We start from the raw sequence: 26980 nt of genomic DNA, 5'->3' as shown, positions 1-26980 counted from the left end.
AGGAATTGATTTGTTGTTTATCATCTATATCAATAATCTAGATAAAAAATGTTGAGAACTGGATCATCAAATTTGTGGATGACAGCAAGATGAGGGGGTGTAGTGGACATCAAGGAAGGCTAACTGAGCTTGCAGTGGGATCTAGACCAGTTGAAAAAATGGGCTGAGAAATGGTGGATGGAATTTAAGGAAGACAAGTGTGAGGTGTTGCTCTTCAGGAGGATCAACCAGGCTAAGTCTTACACAGAAAACTGTAAGGCACTGAGCAATACGGTAGAACAAAGGAATCTGGGAATACAGGTCCATAATTCATTGAAAGTGGCAACGTAGGTAGACAGGGTCATAAAGAAAGCTTTTTTAAATAGGCCTTCATAAATCAAAGTACTGAGTACAGGAGATGGGATGCTATGCTGAAGTTGTACAAGACATTGGTGAGACCTAAGTTGGGAGCTACCACGTTGGTCACCTACCTACAGGAAAATGTAAATAAGACTGAATGAGAACAGAGAAAATTTCCGAAGATATTGTCGGGACTGGAGGATCTGATTTCATTCCTTGGAATATCGAAGACTGAGGGGAGATTTGATAGAGGTATACAAAATTATGAGGGATATAGATAGGGTAAATGCAAGTAGGTTTTTCCCAATGTGATTGGGTGGGACAACAACTAGAGGTCATGGGTTAAGAGTGAAAAATGAAAAGTTTAAGGGGAACATGAGGGAAAACTTCACTTAGAGGGTTGTGACAGTGTGCAATGAGCTGCCAACACAAATGGTGCACACAACCTCAATTTCAATGTTTAAGAGAAGTCTGGATAGGTACATGGATAGTTGGGGCATGGATGGCTATGGTCCAAGTGCAGGTCGATAGGACTAGGCAGTTTAAAAGATTTGGCAGAAACTAAATGGGCCAAAGGGCCTGTTTCTGCGCTGTTATTTTCTATGACTCTGTCCACAGTCTTGGCATAAGTAACTCTGTCAAGACTACCAAACCAAACTTGAACTTTTATCTTGTTATCTAACTCCTGCTCAATGTAAACAAAGTGCCATATATCCCTGTAAATCCTGAGTTCCTTCTAACTTCTGAATGCAAGTACTGGGGTTGATCAGAAAAGGTTGCAGAAAGATGCAAACTCATCCAGCTCCATCATAGGCACTAGCCTTCCCAGCATTGAGGGTCACCTTCAAAAAAAGGGGGCCTCCATCATCAAGGACCCCCATGACATGCCCTCTTATTATTGCTACTGTCAAGGAAGTGACACAGGAGCCTGAAGACTCTCACTCAGCATTTCGGAAGTAGCTCCATCCCCTCCGCCATCAGATTTCTGAATTGACAATGAACTCATGAACATTACCTCACTATTTTTCCTCTCTTTGCCGTATATTGCAATGCATAATGTAATCTACAGTTTTCTTAAATTATTATGCATTGCAATATACTGCTGTTGTAAAACAACAAATTTCCTGACATATGCCAGTGATATTAATCAGAATCGGGTTTAATAAAATTTGATGTAGATTTGGTAAGTATAGAAGCATTCTGTTTGTACAAAGTTAATCCTGATAGTTTTACTCCATCTCTGATTTACTGTTATGCAATGTCCAGTTTCACTGCATGCTACTTGGTTATATTATCAGAGTTATGCAGAAATAATTTCCCCATTGTAGTTTAAAGAACTGCATTCTACTTTTATTCTAAATAACTCCATTCACCTTTCCATCTCTGCCAAAGTTTTCAACTTTTACTGAGTTTCAATTAAATGCAGTGACGTTTTCTTTGCCAAAATTCTCTTAAGCAGTTGATGAACCAGTTACTTTCCCCAAAAACCCTCTTAACGTAAAAATGTTATGACCACCACTTTACATTTCCTGTCAGTCACCTTATGCAGGCACTCCTGTGCCTATCCTCACTTCATGAACATACCGTAGATTCCGGACTACAGAGCGCACCTGATTAAAAGCCGCTGGCTCTAATTTTAGAAATAAAATCAATTTTTTACTTGTACAGGCCGCACCGGATTTTCGGCCGTAGGTGTCCCACGTTGTAATATGAGATATTTACACAGAAAGATATTACACGTGAGGATTTTTTAACTTTTAATTAAATCCATATGGTAACATAAACAAATACATATTGCAAATGCTTTTTTTCGAACCATGCCTGTAACGCAGCTACTTTTAAATATACGTTGCGTATACTTCTTTACTGAACAACATTCCAATATCTCCTAACGACTGGTAAAAAATATATATACTGCAGCCTACCAGGAAAAGTTATTGATCGCCTTTAACTTAAAAGCAGCGTTTTCGCTCCGCCGCTCGCCCCCCTCCTTCCCGTTTATCGCAAACGGCATTTAAAAGCAGCGTTTCGCTCGGGTCTAATGCCCCCTCCTTCCCGTTTATCGCAAACCGGTATCCCACAAGACGCGGCGAAACCGGGTGTGACGTCATAGCATCCCGCGATGTAGTACAGAAAACAAATATAGTTAAAACAGTTCTAACTTTAACTAACAAATGAATTACTAAGCGAAAATATTATAAACTAAATAACTGCCATAAAGGCAGCACAATGCTTTTCTTCGAGTGTTTTCCATGTTGATGAGGGTGAGTACAAATGACTGATTTACAATAATTTAATTGTGAAAGTGCGCTTGATTTATCGTACAATTTCATTGGACCTCTGTGAACTACTCATCAATTTTATTGGTCTACTGTTACGAGGCAAAATGTTTTGGCGGCATGAAAAAAAATAATGCATTAGCCGCTCCGTATTAAAGGCCGCAGAGTTCAAAGCTGTTCAAAATGTGGGAAAAAAGTAGCGGCTTAAAATCCGGAATCTACGGTATATTCAATCCATGTATGTAAGCTACCTTATGCATTTATACTTACTGTGCTTATATTATTGTGCTCATTATCTTTTGTGCTGTATCAGATCCAGAGTAACAATTGTTCCATTTTCCTTCACACTTCTGTACTGGAAATGACATTAAACAATCTTGAATCTTCAACTAGAAGCAGGACTAGTCATGTGGCCTGTCAAGCCTGCTCTGCCATTCAATAAGGTCATGGCTAATCTGGCTGTGGACTTTTGAAGGTTTTCAGAGTTTGTTCCCTCCTTGAAATGAGGCAGCATGTTAACACTCATTGACCTGAATTGAGAGCAAATTACACACTTACATTGAACACACAGAAGTACTTAAAAGCATTTCAGGAAATTAATTTTCAGTTTTTATGGCAAGGAAAAATTAGCTTCTGCACTCTCAGATTGTGCAAAAGGCAAAGAAATTAAAGAGTTCCTGTATCAGATATCAAGAAATGGTGTCAACACAGTCAAGCTACCATCAGCTGAACTATCCGCTATTTTTTAAAGGAGTTCACTGGGTGACTAATGCAAAACTATACCCAGTGGAGAGAACAGGAGAAGTAGGAACCAGATGAAACAAAAACCCAATCAGGATTCTGTACCCAATTATTCCGTGTTGATAACTAACGCCAGCACAGAAAATTCTATTCCCTTTTTGAAGCAAGTGGGAACTTCTGCCCATAGAAGTGAGAGGCTGAAAATGTCCTTGAGTATTCCCACTAGTTGGTTGGCACAGGTTTTCACAGCCTTACGAGGTACTCCATTTGGATCTTCCACCTTGCGAGGGTTCACTCTCTTTAAAGACAAACTAACATTGGCCTCTGAGACGGAGATCACCAGAGTCATCAGGTGCAGCAGGCATCTTCACAGCTGTAGTTATATTCTCCCTTTCAAAGCAGGCACAGAAGGCATTGAGTTCATCTGGTAGTGAAGCATCACTGTCATTCATGCTATTGGGTTTCACTTTGTAGAAAGTAATGTCTTGCAGACCCTGCCAGAGTTGCCATGCATCCGATGTCACTTCCAATCTCATTCAAAATTGTCTCTTTGCCCTTGAAATAGCCCTCCACAAATCATACTGTACCTGGTTTTCTGGTACAGGCCTGGATTGCCAGACTTGAATGCCACAGATCTAGCCTTCAGCAGTCAATGTACCTCCTGGTTCATCCATGGCTTTTGGCTCAGGAATGTACAGTAAGTCTTTGTGGGCACACACTCATCCACATGGGTTTTAATGAAGTCATTAACAACTGCAGCATACTCATCTAGGTTCAAAGATGAATCCCTAAATATAGTCCAGTCCACCGATTCAAAGCAGTCCTGTAGGCACTCCTGTGCTAGCCCCTTGTCCAAACTTTCTTGGTTCTCATTGCTGGTGCTGCAGTCTTCAGTCTCTGCCTAAACTCAGGGAGTAGAGTTACAGCTAGGTGATCAGACTTCCCGAAGTGATGGCCTGGAACAGCACGGTAAGCATTCTTGATGGTGCTGTAACAATAGTCCAGTGTGTTGTTTCCTCTGGTATTGCAAGTGATCTGTTGATGGCAAGTTGCTTAGTGATTTTTTCAGACTGGCCTGGTTAAATCTCCCAAAATGATCAAGACATTCAGGTGTGCTGCTTCGTGCATGTTGATCCCATTACTCAAATCATCTAAAGCCTGCTTGACATTGGCCTGAGGTGTATATAAGCTGCCACCAAAATAACTCCAGAGAACTTCTCTGGTAGGTGAAAAAAACAGCACTTAACTGCTAGATATTCCAGGTCTGGTGAGCAGAATTGGGACAGCACTGATATATCTGTGCACCAAGAAGAGTTGATCATGAAGCATACTCCTCATCTCTGCTATGAGAGACTCTATAGGTCTATCCTGATGGTGTATAGTAAACCCATTGATCTGGATCACTGCATCCAGTACGGAAGGGGTTAACCTGGATTCTGTGAAACAAAGGACACACACGGTCCTAATGCCCCTCTGATTCAGCATCCTGGCTCTGAGATCATTGATTTTATTCACCATAGACTGCACGTTCGCCAGCAAGATAGTCCGCATAAGGAGTTTAAAACTTGTAACCCCGATCTACACCGGCACTTCCTCTGAGGTGTCCTCCGTGGGCACTTCCAATCACAATAGATGTTGTTTCTATTGGTTTTAAGCAGCAATAGTTTGTTTAAACACTTTAAGACATCTATGTTGACTGTACTGACGTGTGGAGGGAACCTTGGTTTACAAGAGATATTGAGGTCTGGTTAAGAAAAAAAATGGAGCTGCACAGCAGGTAGGAACAAATGAGGTGCTTATGAAGTACAAGAAATGCAAGAGAACGCTTAAGAAAGAAATCAAGAGGGCTAAAAAAAAGGCATGAAGTTACCCTAGCAGACAAGGGAAAGGAGAATCCGAACAGATTCTATAGATATGTTAAGAGCAAAAGGATTGCAAGGGACAAAATTGGTCCTTTGTAAGATCAGAATGGTAATCCATGTGTGGAGCAAAATCTCTGGGGGAGATTTTGCATCTGTATTTACTCAGACCTGAAATGAGACAAAGCGGCATCAACTTCGTGGTCCCTATACAGATTACAGAGGAGGTGGTGTTTATTGTCCAAAGGCAAATCAGGATGAATAAATCCCCAGAGCCTGACAGGGTGTTCCCTTGGACTCTACAGGAAGCAAATGAGGAAAATGCCAGGCACTAGCAGAGATATTTACAACACCTTTAGTGACAGGAGAGGTACCAGAGGATTGGAAGATAGCCAATGTTGTTCCACTGTTTAAAGAAAGGCTCTAAATGTAAACCAGGAAATAATAGACTGGTGAATCTGACATTAATTCTGGGAAAGTTATTGGAAGGTATTCTAAGGGACTGGATATAGAAGTATTTGGATAGACATGGACTAATTAGCGATGATCAGCATGGCTATGTGTGTGGTAAGCCATGTCTAAACAAACAGAGCTTTTTGAGGAAGTTGCCAGGAAAGTGGATGAAGGCAAGCCAGTGCATGCTACCTGCATGGGCTTTGGCAAGGTATCTGACAAGGTGCCACATGAAAGGTTGGTCAATAAGGTCCAGCTTTCAAGATGAGGTAGTAAATTGGATTAGATATTGGCATTGTGGGAATCCAGAGAGTGGTAGTAGATGGGTGTCTCACTGACAAGAGGCCTGTGACTAGTGGAGTGCTTCATGAAGCTGTGCTGGGTCTGTTGTTGTTTGTCATCTATATCACTAATGTGGATGATAACGTGGTTAGATGGATCAGCAAATCTGCAGATGACACCAAGATTGGGGATGTAGTGGACAGCGAGGAAGGCTATCATAGATCAGCTGGGAAAATGGGCTGAAAAATGGAAGAAGGAATTTACTGCAGACAAGTGTGGGGTGTTGCACTTTGGTAAGACCAACCAGAGTAAGTCTTACACAGTGAATGGTAGGACACTGAGCAGTGTGGTAGAACAAAGGCTATTTGGGAACATAGGTCCAAATATGTGTTGAAAGTAGCGTGACAGGTAGATAGAGTCGAAAAAAAAAAGCTTTTGGCACACTGGCCTTCATAAATCAGGGTACTGAGTACAAGAGATGGGATATTATGTTAAAGAGTAAACACTGAATGTTTTAGGCCTAGGCCCTACAATAAGGACTCAAGAAATCTGGTGAAGGGTCTCAGCCCAAAACAGACTGTTTACTCTTTTCCATAGATGCTGCCTGGCTGGCTGACTTCCTCCAGCATTTCGTGTGTATTACTTTGATTTCCAACATCTGCAGGAATGCTGAGGGGCCATCAGATATTGGTGAGGTCTAATTCAGAGTACTGTGTGCAGTTTTGGTCACCTACCTACAAGAAAGATGTAAACAAGGTTCAGGAAAGATGTAAGTAAGAATGAAAGAGTACAGAGAAAATTTATAAGGATGTTGCCAGGTCTGGAGGACCTCAGTTATAAGGAAAAATTGAATAGGTTAAAATTTTATTCCTTGGAACGCAGAAGATTGAAAGGAGACTTGATAGAGGTATACAAAATTATGAGGGGTATAGATAGGGTAAATGTAAGCAGGCTTTTTCCACTGAGATTGGGAATGACTACAACCAGAGGTCATGGATTAAGGGTGAAAGGTAAAAGTTTAAGGGTACAGGAGGAGCTTCTTCATTCAGAGGGTCGTGAGAGTGTGGAACGAGCGGCCAGCACAAGTGGTTCATGCGAGCTCAATATTAAGAAGTTTGGATACGTACATGGACGGTAGGAATATGGATGGCTCTGATCCAGGCGCAGGTCAATGGAAGGTGGAGAATTTAAATGGTTTTGGCATGGACTAGATGGGCTGAAGGGCCTATTTCTGTGCTGTAATTCTCTATGACTCTATGATGGGGAGAATCATAGAACTCTATGATGGGGAAAACTCAGGACCTTGAAGTCCAGTGCTGATGCCACTATATTATCCGAGTGCCCAATTTACCACCAATATTACTTCTATAAAGTGTGACTGAAGTATTCTACCCTCTTCAGAATATTACTACTGAAAACCCAAAATAAATAGTGGATGGGTTGTTATCGCCCAGCAGCATTAACATCAACCATTATGAAATGCTTTTGAGTGGCTGGTCATGGAGCATATTAAAGCCTTTCTTCCAGCTACACTGAACCCCTTCCAGTTTGCCTATCTCTCAAATCAATCCACTGATGATGCAGTAGACTCTGCCCTCCACTCTGTCCTGACCCACCTGGAAAATGGGGTCTCATGTGCCAGACTGTTATTTACAGACTTCAGTTCAGGATTCAAAAGCATCATACCCCTGAAACTGGTTGGGAAACTGTTCTCGCTGGGTCACAATGCCTCCCTCTGCAATTCAATATTGGACTTAACAGTAGGCCACAGTCAGTCTGCATGGGCATCAATGTCTCTTGTACCATTACACTGAGCACTGGCGCTTCCCAAGGCTGTGTGTTCACCCTGCTACTGTTCACATTGCTGACGCGTGACTGTCACAGGATCCAGTTCAAGCTGTATCATCAACTCTGTGGATGACACAACAGTGGCTGGCCCTGTCAAGAGCAATGACAAGAGAGTAGGTGGAGCAGCTGGTGGATTCAGATAGAAGACAACCTAAACCTGAACATGCAGAAGACAAAGGAAATCATTGTGGACTTAAAGAAGATGCAGAGCAACCAGCCTCCTCTGCAAATATGTGGCTCCTCTGTAGAGAAAATTAAATGCATCAGCTTCCTGGGAGTTTACATTATAGATTACCTCACCTAGTCCCTTAAAATCACCTCCCTGAACAAGAAGGCACAGTAGCGCCTCGACTTTCTAAGAAGATTGAGGCAAGCAAGGCTCCTGCCTCCCACCTTAACTGTGTTTTACAGGAGCACCATTGAGAGCACCTGAGAAGTTGCATCTCCATCTGGTTTGGGAACTGTCAAACACCAGAAGTCCCTAAAAAGGACTGTGAGAACTGCTGAGAGGATCAGAGGGATCTCCCTACCATCCCTCAGAGACACTTATCAGGAGCGCTGCATACACAGGGCCCTTCATATTATGAAGGATCCCACCCATCTATCCAGCATCCTGTTTTTCTATCAACAGGCATGAGACTACGATGCATAAAAACAAGAACGATCAGGACGAGAAACAATTTCTTCCCCCAGGCCATTAGGCTTTGAACTCCGACCACATCGTATTCAAAGTATCAGTGGTTAATCTATTCCATATCTGCCAATGCTTAAAATTAATGCACTTAAATTTGTTACTTTGCTGTAGATTCTCTTCTTACATTCATAAGTTATCATGTGTTATGTATACTACTGCACTTTACACCCTGGTTTGAAGAAACATTGTCTCATTTCTATATACAGTCGGCCCTCCTTATCTGCGAGTTCCGCATGCGTGAATTCAACCAACTGCGAACTGAGAAAACCCGAAGTGCTCTTCCAGTACTTGTTGTTCGAGCATGTACAGACTTTTTTTTCTTGTCATTATTCCCTAAACCAGGGGTGGGCAAACTTTTTGACTTGTGGGCCACAAAGGGTTCTAAAATTTGACAGGGGGGCCGGACCAGGAGCAGATGGACAGAGTGTTTTGGTAATACACCTCATAAGAGAAAATAAAATATCATGGGATATGTAGAAAACATGTGCTTTAATTTCAATTGAAAATGAACAAATGCATTACAACAAAATATCTGTCTTTAAGTCCCATGGTATTTAGCTATTTATTGAAATGACTTTTAAAACACTGAAAATTAAATGAATAAAATACAGCTTTTTTTAATAGTAACAGTTATTATTTTAAAGCACTGAAAATTCTGTTATCCTTCAAGATATTATCATCATCACTCTCCTCCTGACTGTCTTTATTTCAAAAACGGTAGGAGATGCAGGTCTACTTGTCCTGCTCCTTCTTATTCAATTGTCCCCTGTGCCAAAACTCAACAACGACCAGTGTCACTGACAGAACAGTGACAGCACGCCAGTATGCGGAGCGCGTTATTTGATCTGGAGTGCATTTTTTATTTTGAGAACGTACGTGCACCTGCGCACTACTCATGTCCATCACTTAACAGAAATGACATGTAACATGTAAGGCTTATTGAAAAAAATATTTTCAAATGCATTTTTTACATAACACAACAAAGAAACTTATTTTTAATTTAAGTGGGAACAGTGTTGTTGGTCTCCCTTTTTAGCCAGCGCATCAAAGTCTGGATTTAGTTTTGTTGTGGCGATTCTCAGGATGGATCTGAGGTGTTAACAAGGTTTATTAATGTAATTTCATCAAGTTCTGCGGGCCGGATTAAAAAGCTTAACGGGCCGCATATGGCCCGCGGGCCGTAGTTTGCCCATGCCTGCCCTAAACAATGCAGTATAACAGCTACTTTACATAGCATTTCCATTGTATTAGGTATTATAAGTAATCTAGAGATGATTTAAAGTATACGGGAGAATGTGCGTAGGTTATCATGCATCAGGATCGAAAAAAATCAGAAGTTCTTAATTACTAAGTAAGTCGGAACATGTACATCCGGTATTATTTAGCGTCAGTTAGTCAAACGTTTGTCTTGGTATATAGCATATATTTTACCTTTCTATGCATATAAAACACTTAAGAATGTAAGTTTCAGCGCCGGGCTCGGGAGCGGAAGTTCCCGAGTTCGATCCAGTGACAGATTGCATCCGAGCGCGCTCTCCATCCATGCCTGGTTGATGTGAAGGATCAAAAACCCAATAATTAAACCACCGCGTTGCTTAGTAACAATTGTAGCTTTCATCGGGGCAGGGCCTTTCTCACTTTATCCTTTAAAATTGTTCCAATTGTAGCCCAACACTTTTCCAATGACTGATGGCATTTCACCTCTTTTCGATTGCTTTATTATTTCCACTTTATTTTCAATCGTGATCGTGATTATTTTCGTGAACAGAAACACTGCAGATTCAGAGCTCCGCCGCCGGGTCCTAATGTCCACCGCACTTACGATAGATTAAATAAGGTCTGGAGTTCCGCTGGATCCTAAGGTCCACTGCATTGAGACAGGTTGTATAAGGGACTTGAGAATCCACTTTTTTTGGTATCCGCGAGGGGTCCTGGAACCAATCCCTCGCAGATAAGGAGGGCCGACTGCTCAAAATTTGGTTATATATGCTATATAGATGTATCTTGTTAAATGACAATAAACTTTACTTGATCTGGTTGGTTCAGAAGAACTCTTAGCCTAAGCTGAAATCACAATACTGTGGCCAAGTGCAACAGGGCCAACTCACTAACCTCTACACATTCACTCAAGAAGTTCGACAAAGCAGACCTAACCCCAAACTACATGTCTTTCCAAAGGGAGGGTTATGGCTTCCATTGACCTGAGCCAGTAGGAAGGGTATGGAGGACACAGGTCAATGGGACTAGGCAGATTGATAGTTCAACATGAGCTACATGGGCTGAAGGGCCCGTTTCTGTGCAGTAGTCCTCTATGACTCCATATTTGATTATGGCAACAATATCTGCACTTCCAATCTATTCATTACTTTCCATCTCTGTTCTTCCCATCCACTCGAGGGAAGCCACAGTAGCTCACGGTTAGTATGTTGCTATTACAGCTTTGAGCACTCAAAGTTCAGGGTTTAATTCAAGCTCTGTCTGGAGCAGTTTCTACATTCTCTCCATGAGTGCATGAGTTTCCTCTGTGTGCTCCACTTTCTTCCCACATTCCAAAGATGTATCGGTTAGTGGGCTAACTGGTCATCGTAAACTGCTCTGTGCTTAGGGTAGGGTTAAATAGGTGGGTTGCTAGGCAATGTGGCTCATTGGGCTGAAGGGTCTGTTTCTCAGTTTCTCTAAATAAATATAAAATATATTTAAAAAACGATATCTGAAAGATCCTACTGAACTAGGATGCTCCATGTGCCTACATTACATGCCACACAAAAATGAATGAAATATGAATTGTCAGTGTTTTTACAAGGCTAAATCTATGTCAAACTGACAACAAACTTGGATGGCAAGAAATAAAGCGTTTCAGGCATGCTTTTCAGTTGTTAGTTTAAGCCCCACACACATATGCCAACACCTTTCTGATTTTTCCTTGCAGCCTTTCAACTGGAGCTCGCAGCACCATCATGTGAAGTTAAATTTAGAAGCCCAAACATCTATTTCAATGAACGTGCTGTCAAATCAAAACAATTCACAACTCTGATGAATCACATCATGTGAATTACACTAAAGATACTCAATTGAGTTATTTGCAGAACATGTCATGCTGAGTAATTATTCCTTTCAAATTAACTTTTTATTTTGCAAAACATGTCCATGGAAATTAATACTGTTTTTATTGTGCCTTCCAGAAAAAGTGACCTAATTGGCTACATGATACCGATTTGCTGTTGAGACTAAAAGCTTTAGGACACAGGCCCAGTGATGAAGGATTGGAGATATTTCAGGGTGGCATTCAGATTCCATGAAAGGGCGTGTGTTGGTGGCATTAGAAAGCAGAACACTATAGTACAGTACAAGTCCTTCAGCCCACGTGTGTGCCGATCTGTAACCTACACTTAGATCAATCTAAGCCATCCATTTTTCTTTCTTCCATGTGCTAATACAAGAGTCTCATAAATCCCACTAATGACTCTTATTCTACCACTACCCCTGGCAGTACATTCCATGCACAAACCAATCTGTGTAAAAATACATCTCATTTCTGATGTCCTACAATCACCTTAAAATTATGCCACCTCATATTGCCACTTCCACCTTGGGGGAAAAAAAATCTTGCTGCCCACTCTCTGCCTCTTAAAAGACCATAAGACATAGGAGCAGAATTAGGCCATTTGGCCCATCAAGTCTGCTCTGCCATTCAATCATGGGTTGATCCTTTCTCCCCCTCCCATTCCCAAGCCTTATACCTTAATCTTTGGTACCATGTCCAATCAAATATACTCAACTAACAAACTCCACAAGTTCACCACTCTCTGGCTAAATAAATTTCTCTGCATCTCTGTTTTAAATGGAGGCTGTGCCCTCCTGTCCTAGATTCCCCCCACCATGGAAACATCCTTTTCATATCTACTGTCTAGGCCTTTCAAAATTCAAAAGATTTGATTGAGATTCCACCCCCCATCCTTCTAAACTCCAGCGAGTACAGATGCAGAGCCATCAAATATTCCTTGTATGATAACCCTTTCATTCCCAGAATCATCTATGTAAACCACCTCTGAACTCACTTCAATGCCAGCACATCTTCTCTTAGATCAGGAACCAAAAACTGTTCACAATACTCAAGGTGAGGCCTCACCAGTGCTTTATAAAACCTCAGCGAAATAGCCCAGTTCTTGTATTCAAGACATCCTGAAATGAATATTAACATTACATTTGCCTTCCTCACTACTGACTCAACCTGCAAGCTAACTTTTCGGGTGTTCTACACAAGGACTCCCGAGTCCCTTTGCATCTCAGATTTTTGGATTTTCTCACCAGTTAGAAAATAGTGCTCACATTTATTTCTACTGCCATGACCAAGTGTCTCACCATGCATTTTCCAACATCGTATTTCATTTGCCATTCTTGCCCATTCTCCTAATCTGTCCTTCTGCAGCCTACTTGTTTCCTCAACACTACATGCCCCTCCATGAATCTTCATATCATCTGCAAACCAGGCAACAAAGCAATTTATTCCATCATCTAAATAATTGATACAGGTGGCCACAGTTTTTTGAACATTCGCTTTACGACAGCTCGCTGTTACAAAAGACCTATATTAGTACTCGTTTTCACTAACCAAAGAGGATTTTCACTTTTACGAAAAAAAGACGGCCGCTTTATATGTGTATTTACTCCGAAAAAGACTACCATGACCATAAAGCCTTGTGTGGGCAGTTGTGCGTGCATGCGTGTACGTGAGAATGCATATACGTACGTACGTACGCATGTACGTGCACATGCATGTACATGCCGATTTTTTTCTCCAAATCAATTTTGGTTCGCTGTCTTCCCGATTTTAGTAAGTGAAACTACACCATACATACAATATTTCTACTTTATACAGGCTGTATATTTATCATATCATTCCTGCTTTTACTATATGTTAGTGTTATTTTAGGTTTTATGTGTTATTTGGTATGATTTGGTCGATTATTTTTTGGGTCTGGGAACGCTCAAAAATTTTTCCCATATAAATTAATGGCAATTGCTTCTGCGCTTTACGACATTTCGGCTTACAAACTGTTTCATAGGAATGCTCTACCTTCGGATAGTGGGGGAAACCTGAATATAACATTAAAAGGAGCGGTCCCAACACTGGTCTCTATGGAACACCACTAGTCACTGACAGCCAACCAAAGATCCATTTATTCCCACTTGCTGTCTCCTACCAATCAGCCAATGCTTTGACCATCTTAGTAACTTTCCTGTAATAGCACTGGCTCTTAACTTGGTAAGCAGCCTCATGTGAGGCACCATGTCAAAGGCCTTATGAAAGTCCAAATATACAACATCCACTGCATCCCCCTTATCTGTCCTATTGATAATCTCTTCAAAGAATCCCAACAGGTTTGTCAGGCAAGATTTCTCAAGGAAACCATGCTGACTTTGTCCTATCTTGTCCTGTGTCACCAAGTACTCCATAACCTAAACTAACAATTGACTCCAACATCTTCCCAACCACTGAGGTCAGGCTAACTGGTCTATAATTTCCTTTCTGCTGCCTTCTTCCTTTCTTAAAGAGTGGGTGACATTTGCAATTTTCCAGTCCTGTGGTACCATGCCAGAGTCCAATGATTTTTGAAAGATTATTACTAATGCCTCCACAATCTCTACCACTATCTCATTCAGAACCGTAGAGTGCAGTTCATCTCGTCCGGGTGACTTCTATACCTCAGCGCCTGCTCCCTTGTAATAGTAACTGCACTCACTTCTCTTCCTTTACATATTACAACACCTGGCACACTGCTAGAGTCTTCCACAGTGAAGACTGATGCAAAATACTCATTCAATTCATCTGCCATCTCCTTGTCCCCCATTATTATTTCTCCGGTCTCATTTCCTTTCAGTCCTATATCCACTCTCAAAAAAGAATGATTTTTAAAACATACTTGAAGGTTTTAATCTCCACTTTGATATTGTTTGCTGGTTTGCTTTCATATTTCATCTTTTCCCTTCTCATGATTCTTTTAGTTGCTCTCTGTAGGTTTTCAAAAGGTTCCCAATGCTCTATCTTCCCACTAATCTTTGCTTTGTTGTATGCCCTCTCTTTTGTTTTTACATTAGCCTTGAGTTCCCTTGTGAGCCGCAGTTGTACTATTTTGTCATCTGGGCATCTCTTTATTTTTGGAATACATCTGTCCTGCACCTTCCTCATTTTTCCTGGAAACTCGTGCCATTGCTGCTTAATATATAATACACTTTTTACAAGTCATCTCACATCCTACTCCACACCAAAGATAGCTCAAACTATTCTCAGAAAACATTGTCTCTAATCCAGACAGCATCATGGTAAATCTCCTCTTCCTTTGTATCTGCAGCCCCTGTGCTCCTGCATGGTAGTGGTAATGGACTTAGAGAGATGCTCCAGGACTATCTTGGTTGAGTAATTTGCTGTGCTTTCTGTCCCAAGGCTACACTGCAAGTAATGAATGCCACTACTGGATGGAAGAAATATGCAGTGCATTTGATAAGTGTAAATGATATGGGCTGCTTTGTCCTGGATGATGCTGAGTTGTTGAAGCTGCGGTCATCCAGGCACATGGAGAGTGTTCCACAATGCCATAGGGCACCACCACAGCATAGTGGTTAGCACAACACTATTGCAGTTTGGGGCATCAGAGTACAATTCCAGCATGCTCTGCAAGAAAGATGACATATTCTTCTGTTGTGCGCGTGGGTTACCAGTGGGTGTACTAGTTTATTTCTACAGTCAAAAGATGTGCCAGTTAGTAGATTAATTGGTTATTATAAATTTTCCAGTGATTCAGCTGGGGTTAAATCACTGGACTACTGGACAGTGTAGCTTGGTGGGCCAAAAGAATCTGTTCCACACTGTAGCTCTCAAAATAAAAATGATAGAGACAGGATATTGAATTCTTTGGTCCAAATAAGTTTTAGGTCAATGATGAATCAGGTTTATCACTGAATTGTACATGGTGAAATTTGCTGTTTTGTTACAGTGGTGATGTCATTCAAGGGTACAAAAGTAGTGGTGAATACAGTTATGCATGCCGGTTCAGGAGCCTGATGGTTGTAACATAATAACTACTCCTGATACTGGTGGTGAGGAATCCAAGGTTCCTGTATCTCCTGTCTGATGGTAGCAATGAGAAGATAGCATGGCCTGGATCGAGGGCATCCTTGATGATTAATGCTGGTTTCTTGTGACATTGCTACTTGTAGATGTGCTCAATGGTGGGGAGGGCTTTGCCTGTAATGGACTGGGCTATATTGAATTGAATTGACTTTATTTCTTACATCCTTCACATACATGAGTAAAACTCTTTATGTCTCCATCTAAATGCCCAATGTGCAATCATAGTAATTTATAATAAATAGAACAGTCAATGTAACACAGAAATACACTCAAATCAGTGAGAATTATCCACCATCTATATCCTTTTCCATTCCTAGGCATTGAAAGCGTGGAGTGCTTCATTTTCTAATAGAGATGGAATTCAACATGATGTTTCAACAAGTAAATTCCTTGTATGTGCATAGGTACTTGGCGATTAAAGTCCGATTCTGATTCTGATGTAGTCAGAGAACATCCTCACTTCTAACATTGCGAGAAGGATGACCATTGATCAAGATGGTCATGTTAAAACTCTGCCCTAAAGGATCCCAGCAGGGCTGGGATTAATGACCTGTCAAAACCACAACCACCTAATGTGAGTGGTAGGACTCCAACTGCTAGAGTGTGTTCCCCTTTATCCATGTAGACTTTAGATTGCTGTGCACTGTCAAATGCTGCCTTGACCGAAGTCAGTCTCTCTCCCCTCATCTCTCGGTTCTCCAGTAATGCCTGAATTTGTGTAGATCTGGTGTAGAATAGTGCTGGTCCAGATCCAAAGCAAGCATCCCCAAAGTAGGTTATTGCTGTTTCAAAAAAAATTGTTGCTAACATCTTCCATGTTGAGCTGAGTAATTGTATTTGAGGCTGAGAAATACATCCTCAAAATAGGAGGCATCCTTTTAGAACAGACATGAGGAGGAATTTCTTTCGCCAAAGAGTGGTAAATCTGTGGAATTCATTGCCACAGACAGCTGTGGAGACCAGGTCATTGGAAGTCACTACACTCTTTATGAAGGGAGAAAAGCAAAAGAAAGGAAACTACAGGCCAGTTTGCCTAACCTTAAGGGTTGGGAAATTGTTGGAGTCTATTATTAAGGATGAGGTTTCCGGGTACTTGGAAACTAGTGATAAAATAAGTCAAAGTCAGCATGGTTTCTGTAAAGGGACATCTTGCCTGACAAATCTGTTAGAGTTCTTTGAGGAAGTAACAAGCAGAGTGAACAAAGAAGAGGCAGTGGATCGCATTTACTTGAATTTTTAGAAGGCATTGATAAGATGCCACTCATAAGGCTGCTTAACAAGACAAAATCCTGTGACATTACAGGAAAGATATTGGCATGGATAGAGAACTGGCTGAGAGGGAGGAGGCAGCAAGTGGGAATAAACAGGGCCTTTTCCGGTTGGCTGCCAGTGACTGATGTTCCTCAGGGGTCAGTATTGGGACAGCTACTTTTCACATTTTCACAGGGGAAGGTAGTGCTGAGGAAGCAATGCAATTACAGCAGGACTTAGACGAATTGGAAGAAGGGGCAAAGAAGTGGCAGATGAATAGTTTCAGGAAATGTATGATAATGTATTTTGGTAAAGGGAACAATAGCGTGGACTATTATCTAAATGGGGAGAAGGTTCAAACATCAGAGGTGCAGAGGCACTCAGGAGTTCTCATGCAAGATTCCAAGGTTAATTTACAGGTTGAGTCAGTGGTAAAGAAGGCAAATTCAATGTTGTCATTTACTTCAAGGGGAATAGAATATAGAAGCAAAGAGATAATGCTGAGGCTTTATAAGACATTAGTCAGGCTGCAGTAGGTGTATTGTCAGCAATTTTGGGCCCCATATCTCAGAAAGAATGTGTTGTCATTGGAGAAAGTCCAGAGGGGGTGCACGAGAATGATTCCAAAAATGAAGGGGTTAACATGAGGAGCACTTAGCAGCTTTGTGCCTGTACTCACTGGAATTTAGAAGAATGCAGGGGGATCTCATTGAAACCTACCGAATATTGAAAGGACTAGATAAGGTGGATGTGGAGAGGATGTTTTCCTGTGACGGTGATATTCAGAACTAGAGGGCACAGCCTCAAAATTGAGGGGCTAAAAACAGAGGTAAGGAAGAATTTTTTAGTCAGAGAATAGGCAATCTGTGGAATGCTCTGCCACAGACAGTGCTGGAGGCTAAGTCCATGGGTATATTTAAACATGGAGACCAGTTTTGTGCTGGAGAAATATTTATTACTGTCCTCTATTCTACTCCCAAACATGATACAGAATATGTGCTGAATGTGTGTAGGCCTCCATTAGTCTCAATAGACCATGGATTTGCGCCTTGGAAAGTTTCCAGGGCACAGGCCTGGGCAAGTTTTTTTTTTAAATGGAAGACCGGCAGTTGCCCAAGCTGCAAGTCTCCCCTCTCCATGCCACCGATGTTGTCCAAGGGAAGGGCATTAGAAATGCTGAATAATAACATACTGTATTGTATGTTTGGGGAAGCTTTTGTTTCTTATTAGCAGTAATTTATAATTTCAGACTATTCACAGCATTACCTGGAAGCATTATCAAACTTAGTAAAGGAGGCTTAACAGCACAGATTACTAATATACTGTGGAAATAATCACAAACAATGAGAAAAATCCCATTCACGTGTACTCTTGCATCTCATTCCATTGAGTCCAACATCATGGCTTATCTGCATTACCTGCTTTGTCATACAATCAGTTTGTCCAGGATTTTTGTTCATAAACTAATGTAGCATAGAAACAGGCCCTTTGGCCCAAATCTTCCTTGCCATTCAAGATACCCATCTAAATTAATCCCAATTGCCAGTGTTTGTCTCATATCCCTCCAAACCTTTAACACTCACGAACATATCCAGATGCCTGAACCATTTCTTCTGGTAGCTTATTTCATATATCCATCAACCCTAATATGAAAAAGTTACCCTTCATTAAAACTATCCTGTCTCACTTTAAACTAACGATCTCTAGTTTTTGATTCCACAGTCTTGGATTAAATGCATTCAGTATTTATCCCATGTATGCCCCTATGATTTTATTCATTGAGGACAAAGACACTGCAAGGAATAAAACACTGGAACTGGATGGTGTGATGTCCCCCTCCCTCCCCCCCTCCCCCCAAGGTCCTCTGAAAGAGTGCGCTGAGCAGCTGTGTGGAGTTGTCCAGCTCATTTTCAATCTGATTCACAGCTGGAAAGGGTCCCAACTGTATGGCAAGCACACAGTATCCCAGTACCCAAGAAGGGCCAACCAAAAGTTTTGAAAAACTGCTGTCTAGTGGCCCGGACCTCACACATCACAGACTTGAGAGGTTAGTTCTGGCTTACCTCTGACCCCTGGTCAGATCGGCCCTTGATCCCCTGCAGTTTGCCAACCAATAGCATGTTGGAGTCAATGATGTTGTCATCTACTTGGTGAACATAGCCTACTCCCATTTGGATAAGCAAAGCAGCTCTGTAAGGATCATGTTTTTTTCATTTCTCAAATGCTTTCAATACCATATAGCCCTCACTACTGGGGGATAAGCTATGTTCAATGCAGGTTGGCACTTCCATTGTATTCTGGGTAACAGACTACCTATCTGACAGACAGACCATAATTTGTGCAGCTTCAGAGTTGTGTGTCAGGCAGGGCTATAAGCAGCACTGCAGCCTGGTACATATTTTACCTTTCTATGCATATAAAACACTTAAGAAACATACATATTTCAATAACTAAACCACTGCATTGTTTAGTAATAACTGTAGCTTTCATCGGGGCAGGGCCTTTCACATGCTCCATTAAAATAGTTCTGATCGTTGACTGATTGTAGCCTAACTCTTTTCCGATGACTGATGGCGTTTCACCTCTTTCCGATCGCTTTATTAGTTCCACCTTATTTTCAATTGGGATCGTGATTATTTTCGTGAACTGAAACACTGCGGATTCAGAGCTGCACTGTCAGGTCCTAATGTCCACGCACTGAGACATGTTAAATAAAGTCTGGGGTTCCGCTGGGTCCTAAAGACCACCGCACTGAGACAGGTTAAATAAGGGACTTGAGCATCCACATTTTTTGTTATCCGCGGGGGGTCCCGGAACCAATCCCCCGTAGATAAGGAGAGCCGACTGTACCTGGGGGTGCACCAGGAAAACAGGTTTGAGTGAAGCATTAACAGAGGCTGCGGATAAGCATTGCCAGATTCACCTCTACTTCCTAGGGAGACTGAGGTCCTTTGGCGTATGCAAGCCTCTCCTTCATATGTTCTACCAGTCTGTTGTCGCCAGTACAATCTTCTATGCAGTGGTGTGCTAGAGCAATTGCATCAATACAGGTGATGCCAACAGGATCAATAAACTGATTAGAAAGGCTGGCTCTGCTATAAGAGTCTAACTGGACACCTTGGAGACTGTGGTAGAACAAAGGACCCTACTGAAAATCTTGACAATTCTGGACAATATTTCTCACCCTCTGCATGCCACCTTGGCTGATCATGGCACATTCAGTAATGTGCCACAGATTCTGTGCTGCTCCAAAGAGGTCATTCTTTCCCATGGCCATCAGGCTCCATGATGAACAAACCTATAGTTGGGGAAGTAATGACCCCCTCCTGTTAGACTGTTCGAGGTAACATTTTTTTTAATTCTTTCTTACTTTTCTAATATTTGCATATTTGCATATCTGTGCACTTGTAATGCTATTGTGACACTGTAATTTCCTTTGGGATCAACAGAAATATCTATCTACGCCTGCCCAATCTCTTCCCATAACATGGGTCTTTGAGTCCCAAAAACATTTGCACAATCTTCTTTGCATTTTTTTCCAGTTTAATGGCACCTCTCTTATGACAGGGTAACAAAACAGCACAATTATCTTACCAAGAGAACATTTTTAACGTATTGGTACAGACCTGGCATGGAAGGAGCTGTTGTCCGCTGCCCATTACTTTTCACAGTTCCTTCGTATGCTACTGTGATATCATACACTGCATCTAGGTGGCATCTCAAGGTGTTAACTGCTATCTGTGTCGCCTTCACACGTGGAGACATTACATGCCTTAACTCTGGTAGCCCTGAAAGTGAACAAGGATACATTTACCTTGTAAGCTTAGAAGATATATCTGCAACACTAACATACAAAGACAGAACATTGAAATTTAAATAATCTATACACGGAATTAAATTTATACCTGATGTGAAGTGAAATTCCTCTTCCGTCATACAAAAGTATTTGATTGAATAAAGAATTCTAATTTCAACAAAAACAGTTAAACTCTGGATATATAGAACAGGAGGACTGGACTGAACAGTTCTCAATCATGTTCATTGTCAAATCACTCCCCAATGTTTTATTTACCGGTTCAGGATGGACCTGTTTAGTATTTTCATTAACAATTTTCAACCTAAATATTACTACAATAATATAAAATACATATTTCATATTTGCTTTTTGCACTACTTATCTTTTATATTTCTTACTACAATTTTCTTTTTTATTACTGTGTAATGTAATGTACTGCAACTGCAAAAAAACAAATTGCACAACATATATTAAGTGATATTAAACCTGATTCTGATTCTGTGTAACTGCAGTGATCTATAATCAATACCATTTATTTTTCCCCCCTTTATTCAGAAACAAACTGCACATAATGGGATTTCAATACCATTACCATTTCAATATCAGGATTCAAAACAAACTCATCTCCAAATGCTGAGACCTAGCATTCAGCACCTCCATCTGCAACTGGATCGTGACCAAATGACTGCATTCAACATCTCCGTCATGATTACCCTCAACACTGGCGTTCCTTAAAGCTGTATCATCAGTCCATTAACTCTACACCCTACACACTCATGACTGTGTGAATAGGTTCTGCATTAACTACATCTCTTATAATCAGAAAGAGAACACAGAGACAGAGTCTTTGTGTCAAGAGAACAACCTTTCTCTCAACGTCAGCAAAAGAAGAGAACTGGTCACTGACTTGAGGAAGTGGGATGGACTACACTGTCTGTACCAGCAATACTGAGATTAATAATATTGAAGTACGCATAAGTTACCATTTACTACCTTGAAATTAATTTCCTTGTCGGTATTTACAGGGAAAAATATATAATAGAATTTATGAAAAACTATACTTATTCAAAGACAAACAAACAAATAATGTACAAAACACAAACTGGGCAAATAATACTGAGAAGATGAGTTGCAAAGAGTCCTTGAAAATGAGTCTGTAAGGTTGCAGAATCAGTCCAGCATTGAGGTGAGTGAAGTTATTCACGCTGATTCCAGAGCCTAATAGATGTAGGGTAATAACTGTTCCTGAACCTGATGGTGTGGGACCTAAAGCTTCTGTACCTCCTGCCCAATTGTAGTAGTGAGAGTCCACAGTGAACTTCAGTACTTGGACAGGGACACCCTCTGGACTAGATGTCTTTTACGGATTCATCTTATTGAAGAATGTCGGAACATTGGAGATTTAAGGTACAGGGTCATCCAGAAATGTGGGGGCTTGTCATAGTTCTTCCTATCAAAGCATGCAAAGAAGGCAATGAACTAATCTGGGGGTCAATGGGTCACTGCCACTTGTACAACCCAATCTCACCTTGTACGATGTTACACTGCGCAAAGCCCTGCCACAAGTTGTCAAGCGCCCATTTGTGATTCCAACTTAGTCTGAAATTGCCTTATTGCATTCACAATGGCTTCTAGATGTCGCATAGGACTTCTGAAAAACTGAGTCACCAACCCTGAACACCACAGATTGTGCCCTCAATAGATTAGGAATCTTCTGGCTCATCCAGGGCTTCTGGTGGGGAAGCCTCAAAATAGTTCTGTGGGCACACACTTGCCCTTATGATGTTGATGACTGCAGTATGTTCATTTCAGTCTGCTGACGAATCCTTGAGTGTGATCCCATCCACTAACTTGAAACAATCCCAAATTCATTCCTCCACCTCTGCTGTCCAACTCTTCCTAATCCTCTTCACTGGTGCTGCGCTCTTCAGTCTCTCTCTGTACGCACAGCCATCACCTGGCGGAGTCCAGCAGAGAAGCATGTTCACAGATTTACCTACAGGAATGCGTCAGCAAATTTAGATGTTTTACACTTGGAAGTGATAACCAAGTTCCAGACATGCATGCATTTATAAGAGGGAGTCGTTCTACATGCAGCTGCTGAAAATCCAGAGCAACACACACAAAATCCTGGAGGAACTCAAGTCAGCCAGCATCTATGGAAATGACAATTCAGGCAGAGACCCCGAGTCTTGATCATAGTCCTGATGAAGGGTTTCAGCCTGAAATGTTAACTGTTTATTTCCCTCCATCAATGCTGACTGACCTGCAGAGTTCCTCCAACATTTAGTATATATTTTTTTAAACATTAGCCCAAAAGCTCACTGGTGCTACACGTAATTCACATCCAGCTAAGATCAACTAAAGGACAATCACTGATAAAATAAGAAATGCAGTAGCTGATTGTTTTGTGTATGTGAAATGAAAGTACCTTTTATCTATTTCAATTAAGTTGCTAAATGAATGGATATTGATCAAAGCTCTACAGCAGAGGTTCTCAACTTTTTTTTTAACACCATAGGCCTCTACCATTAACCGAGGGGGGCCCATGGATTCCAGTTTGGGAACCCCTGCTTTTCTATCCTTTCCAAATTGCTCATCCCTGAAACACAACCATGGAGCAAGATACATACATCAGGATGCTCTTCATTGATTACAGCTCACATTTAATACTATCATCCCTTCAAAACTCATCAGTAAACTCCAGGACTTGGGCCTCAAAACCCCTTTGTGCAATTGGTTCCTAGATTTTCTAACTTGTAGACCTCAATCAGTATGGATTGGCAACAACATCTCCTCCACAATCTCCATCAACACAGGAGCACCACAGGGATGTGTGCTTAGTCCCCTGCTCTATTCGCTATACACCTATGCGTGTGTAAGTAGAGCTCCAACACCACATACAAGTTTGCTGATGACACCACTGTTGTGGGCTGTATCAAAAGTGGTGATGAATCAGTATACAAGAGGGAGATTTCGGCAAATCGTCAAAAACCTTGGCAAATTTCCATAGGTGTGTGGTGGAAAGTGTGTTTACTAGCTACAGCCTGGTATGGGAATACCAATGCCTTTGATCAGAAAATCCTAAAAAGGTAGTGGATTCGGCCCAGTACATCGCAGGTCAAGCCCTTCCAACCACTGAGCACATCTGCATGAAACGCTGCCATAGAAAAGCAGCAACCATCTTCAAAGATCCTCACCACCCAGGCCATGTTCTTTTCTCGCTGCTGCCATCAGGTAGACGGTACAAATGCCTCATCAGCACCTTTGATTCAGCCCACAACAGTGGTGTCATCAGCAAACGGTCATAGGTGTATAGGGAGGAAAGCAGGAGACTAAGCACATATCCCTGAGGTGCTCCTTTGTTGATGGAGATTGTGGAGGAGATGTTGTAGCCAATCCATGCTGACTGAGGTCTGCAAAATAGGAAATACACCAGCAAGTGCAAGAACAGTTACCATTCTTCAGCCATCAGGCTCCTGAACAAAAGGGGATAACTACACTCATTCTATTTTTGCTGTTCCCACAACTGATGGTCTTCCTTAAGGACTGTATCTTGTTATTTCATGCTCTTTCATGTTAGTTCATACTTGTTATTTATTGCTATTTATTTATATTTGCATTTCACAGCTTGTTGTTCATTGATCCTGTTTAGTTACTGTTATATAGATTTGCTAAGTATGTCCACAAGATTCTCAGGGTTGTATACAGTGACATGTAGGTACTCTGAAAATACATTTTCAGAATTTAAGGAAAATGACAAGTGCAGGATTTCCTCAGTACCAGCAGTATGTCAGCAAGGACTATCAACTGGTAATAGTAATTAATGTCACATGCACTGAGATACAATGGAAAGATTTTCTTTTGCATACTATGTAGTTTTCCTTCACTTAAGAGAAGAAAAACTTTGATCTCAAACCTCCACAGCCTTGCAGCTATATCTGCTCATGGGGAAGACTTCAGGAGTAAACCCGATGAAACATCCTGAGTTGGAGTTCTGCGATGAGTTCAACACTGATTTGTAACTCCTGTGACCACTGGTGTCAATCTGTTTCGGTCTCTGCCGTTCCTTTAGATTCATCAACTGTTTGAAGAGTGGGAGCCTGTGGCACAGGCAACACCTTGCTCTTCCTATCATACTGCTCTGGCTTGCATCTACATAGACAGATGCAACATCCGTGGTCAATTCCGACTAGTGGAGGCCTCATAATCATGCACACAAATTGATCCATCTATAAGTATACCAGCATCGTACAAAATGGGTGTGGGGGAAGAAGCAGAATTTAAATTATAGTGTTCCATTTACTGAAAAAAGTGCAGTGCAGCAAAACAATAAGATGCAAGGGCAACAGCATGACAGACTGGGAGATCAAGAATTCGAAGTTCAAAATCAAGCCTTGAACAATAAACATTTTCTATGATAATATCTCAAATATATTGAAAGAAATGGCAGCGTGAAAGAACAAAAAAATAATCTGCTTCCATCTCATCTGAACATTCCTTCCCTCCAAAAATTGCAACCAACCTTTTTGGTCCCTTGAGCCCTTTCACTGCACCATCAAATCAGAATCAGATTTATTCTCACTAGTAGAGCTAATAGGACTTGATGTTTCAATCCCTTTAATTCGGCACTCTCGATGTTGGCAGTGGGCTTGGAGTGGTGACAAGGAGGGTAGGTACCTCATCGGGTCGTCAGGTGGGCACCCTTCTTCTTTGACGTTTCATTGATAAGCCCACGACATCTCCAGAGGGCTCAACGGTGCTACCTGGCATCCCAGATACACCCCCTCAGTTCCATATCCTCCTGTCTTCATCTTGCAGCCCAGTTGTTGTCTTTCCTTTTAATCCAAATCCAATTACTGCTTTCTTCTGCTGCATTTGACAAGGACTTGATTGGTTGATGGAGTAAATAACCCCTTACCCCCATCTTCTTCAATATAGTGGTCGTAGATGTAGCCACAAATCCCCTGCATCCCACTTCTACAGGGAAAATCTTGGTCTTCCAGCCGTTCTGGGCAGCTTCAGTTGCCAGTTTCTTTTTCCTCTCATAAGCTTCTTCAACACCATCTTCCCATGGTACTGTCAATTCCACAACATATGCCAGCTTGGCTGTTGTGGACCACAGGACCATGTCTGGCCGGAGTGTTGTAGCCGCAATGTCTGGGGCAAACACCAGCTTTTTTTCCCCAAGTCCACATCCATTTTCCTATCCCGAGCAACCTGCAGAATGCTTACCTCTTTTGATATTATATGGTGCTCTGGAGGTTGGCCTGCTGGTACAAATCATGTGATGTGAACATTTCTTGACGATGTTTGTGGGAGAAAATTTGTGGTGATTCGCCTCTGTTCCAAGACTGATGCCAGCTGTCTGAGAACTTGGTTATGCCGCCAAGTATACTGCCCCTGGCTGAGGCTCGTGGTGCATCCTGTTAAAATGTACTTAGTGATCCAGGTGCTTGACAAAGAGAGTAAGTGGGGTCTTCTCCCACCACTGGATCAGGTTCTGGGGTGTGGGTAGGACGTCATAAGTGGCTCTGATGACAAAACTTAGCCAACATCCCTCCATCTCCCAGATGTCACGCCAGCTGAGTTTCCTCTTTTCCAGGCTCTCCCAATTAGTCCATTGGCCCTGCTTGGCCATTGAGACAGCCCTGGCATGTCGCTCTGCCTCCTCCTGTCTTCTTACCACCTCCACCACAAGCTGTCTCTTCTGCATAGATGTTGCCTTATGCCATTGAAGAGCCTTTGGGACGAGCCCAAGCCCAGCTCTCCCAAGTTGGACTTGGCCAACCAGATCCCTGAAGTGAAGAGCAGACTTAGCATTCTGAACGGCTTCAGATGGGGTCCACTTCCTCCCCATTACCACACGGGGGGGTGGGGGAAGCGCTGCTCGAATAACAGTATCTTCTGATTCAGTGAGGGTCATGACCAACCTTGCTTTGGTGCATGTGAATTCTTCCACAAGACTTGCAATTGGTAATTCTAATTTGCCGTTCCCATACAGTCCAACAGGACTTACCGTTGAAGTCCAAGCCACTGTTTCACATGTGTGCTGATCACTCTTTCGAGCTTTTCCACCTTGTTGATGGGGATTTCATACACTTGACTTTTGACAATAGAGATGCTTCTGCACTTGCTGAGCTTGATCTTCATCCTCGCCCATGTGATGTTTTGATGAAGCTTTTCCAGATGTCTCTTGGTGCTGGGAACAGTTGATGTCAGTACTGTTATATTTTTACTGTGCCCATGGTCTAAATTGCAATAAACCAAAATTCAAAATTATATCATCCATATAGGCTCGTATCG

The 26980-nt window shown here is 41.7% G+C and overlaps 1 protein-coding gene across 1 annotated transcript in view; it reads right to left on the bottom strand.

The window, feature by feature from the left end:
* The window catches only part of agpat5 (1-acylglycerol-3-phosphate O-acyltransferase 5 (lysophosphatidic acid acyltransferase, epsilon)), a 155273-nt gene that overhangs the window by 57057 nt on the left and 71236 nt on the right, over positions 1-26980 (bottom strand). Inside the window, exon 6 of the mRNA XM_073056762.1 lies at positions 20505-20666. Within this exon, the coding sequence (XP_072912863.1) occupies positions 20505-20666 (162 nt within the window). The remainder of the gene's footprint in view (positions 1-20504; positions 20667-26980) is intronic.

This window comes from Hemitrygon akajei, chromosome 9 (assembly GCF_048418815.1).
Source record: "Hemitrygon akajei chromosome 9, sHemAka1.3, whole genome shotgun sequence".
Lineage (NCBI taxonomy): Eukaryota > Metazoa > Chordata > Chondrichthyes > Myliobatiformes > Dasyatidae > Hemitrygon > Hemitrygon akajei.
This window is presented reverse-complemented; position numbering and strand designations above follow the sequence as displayed.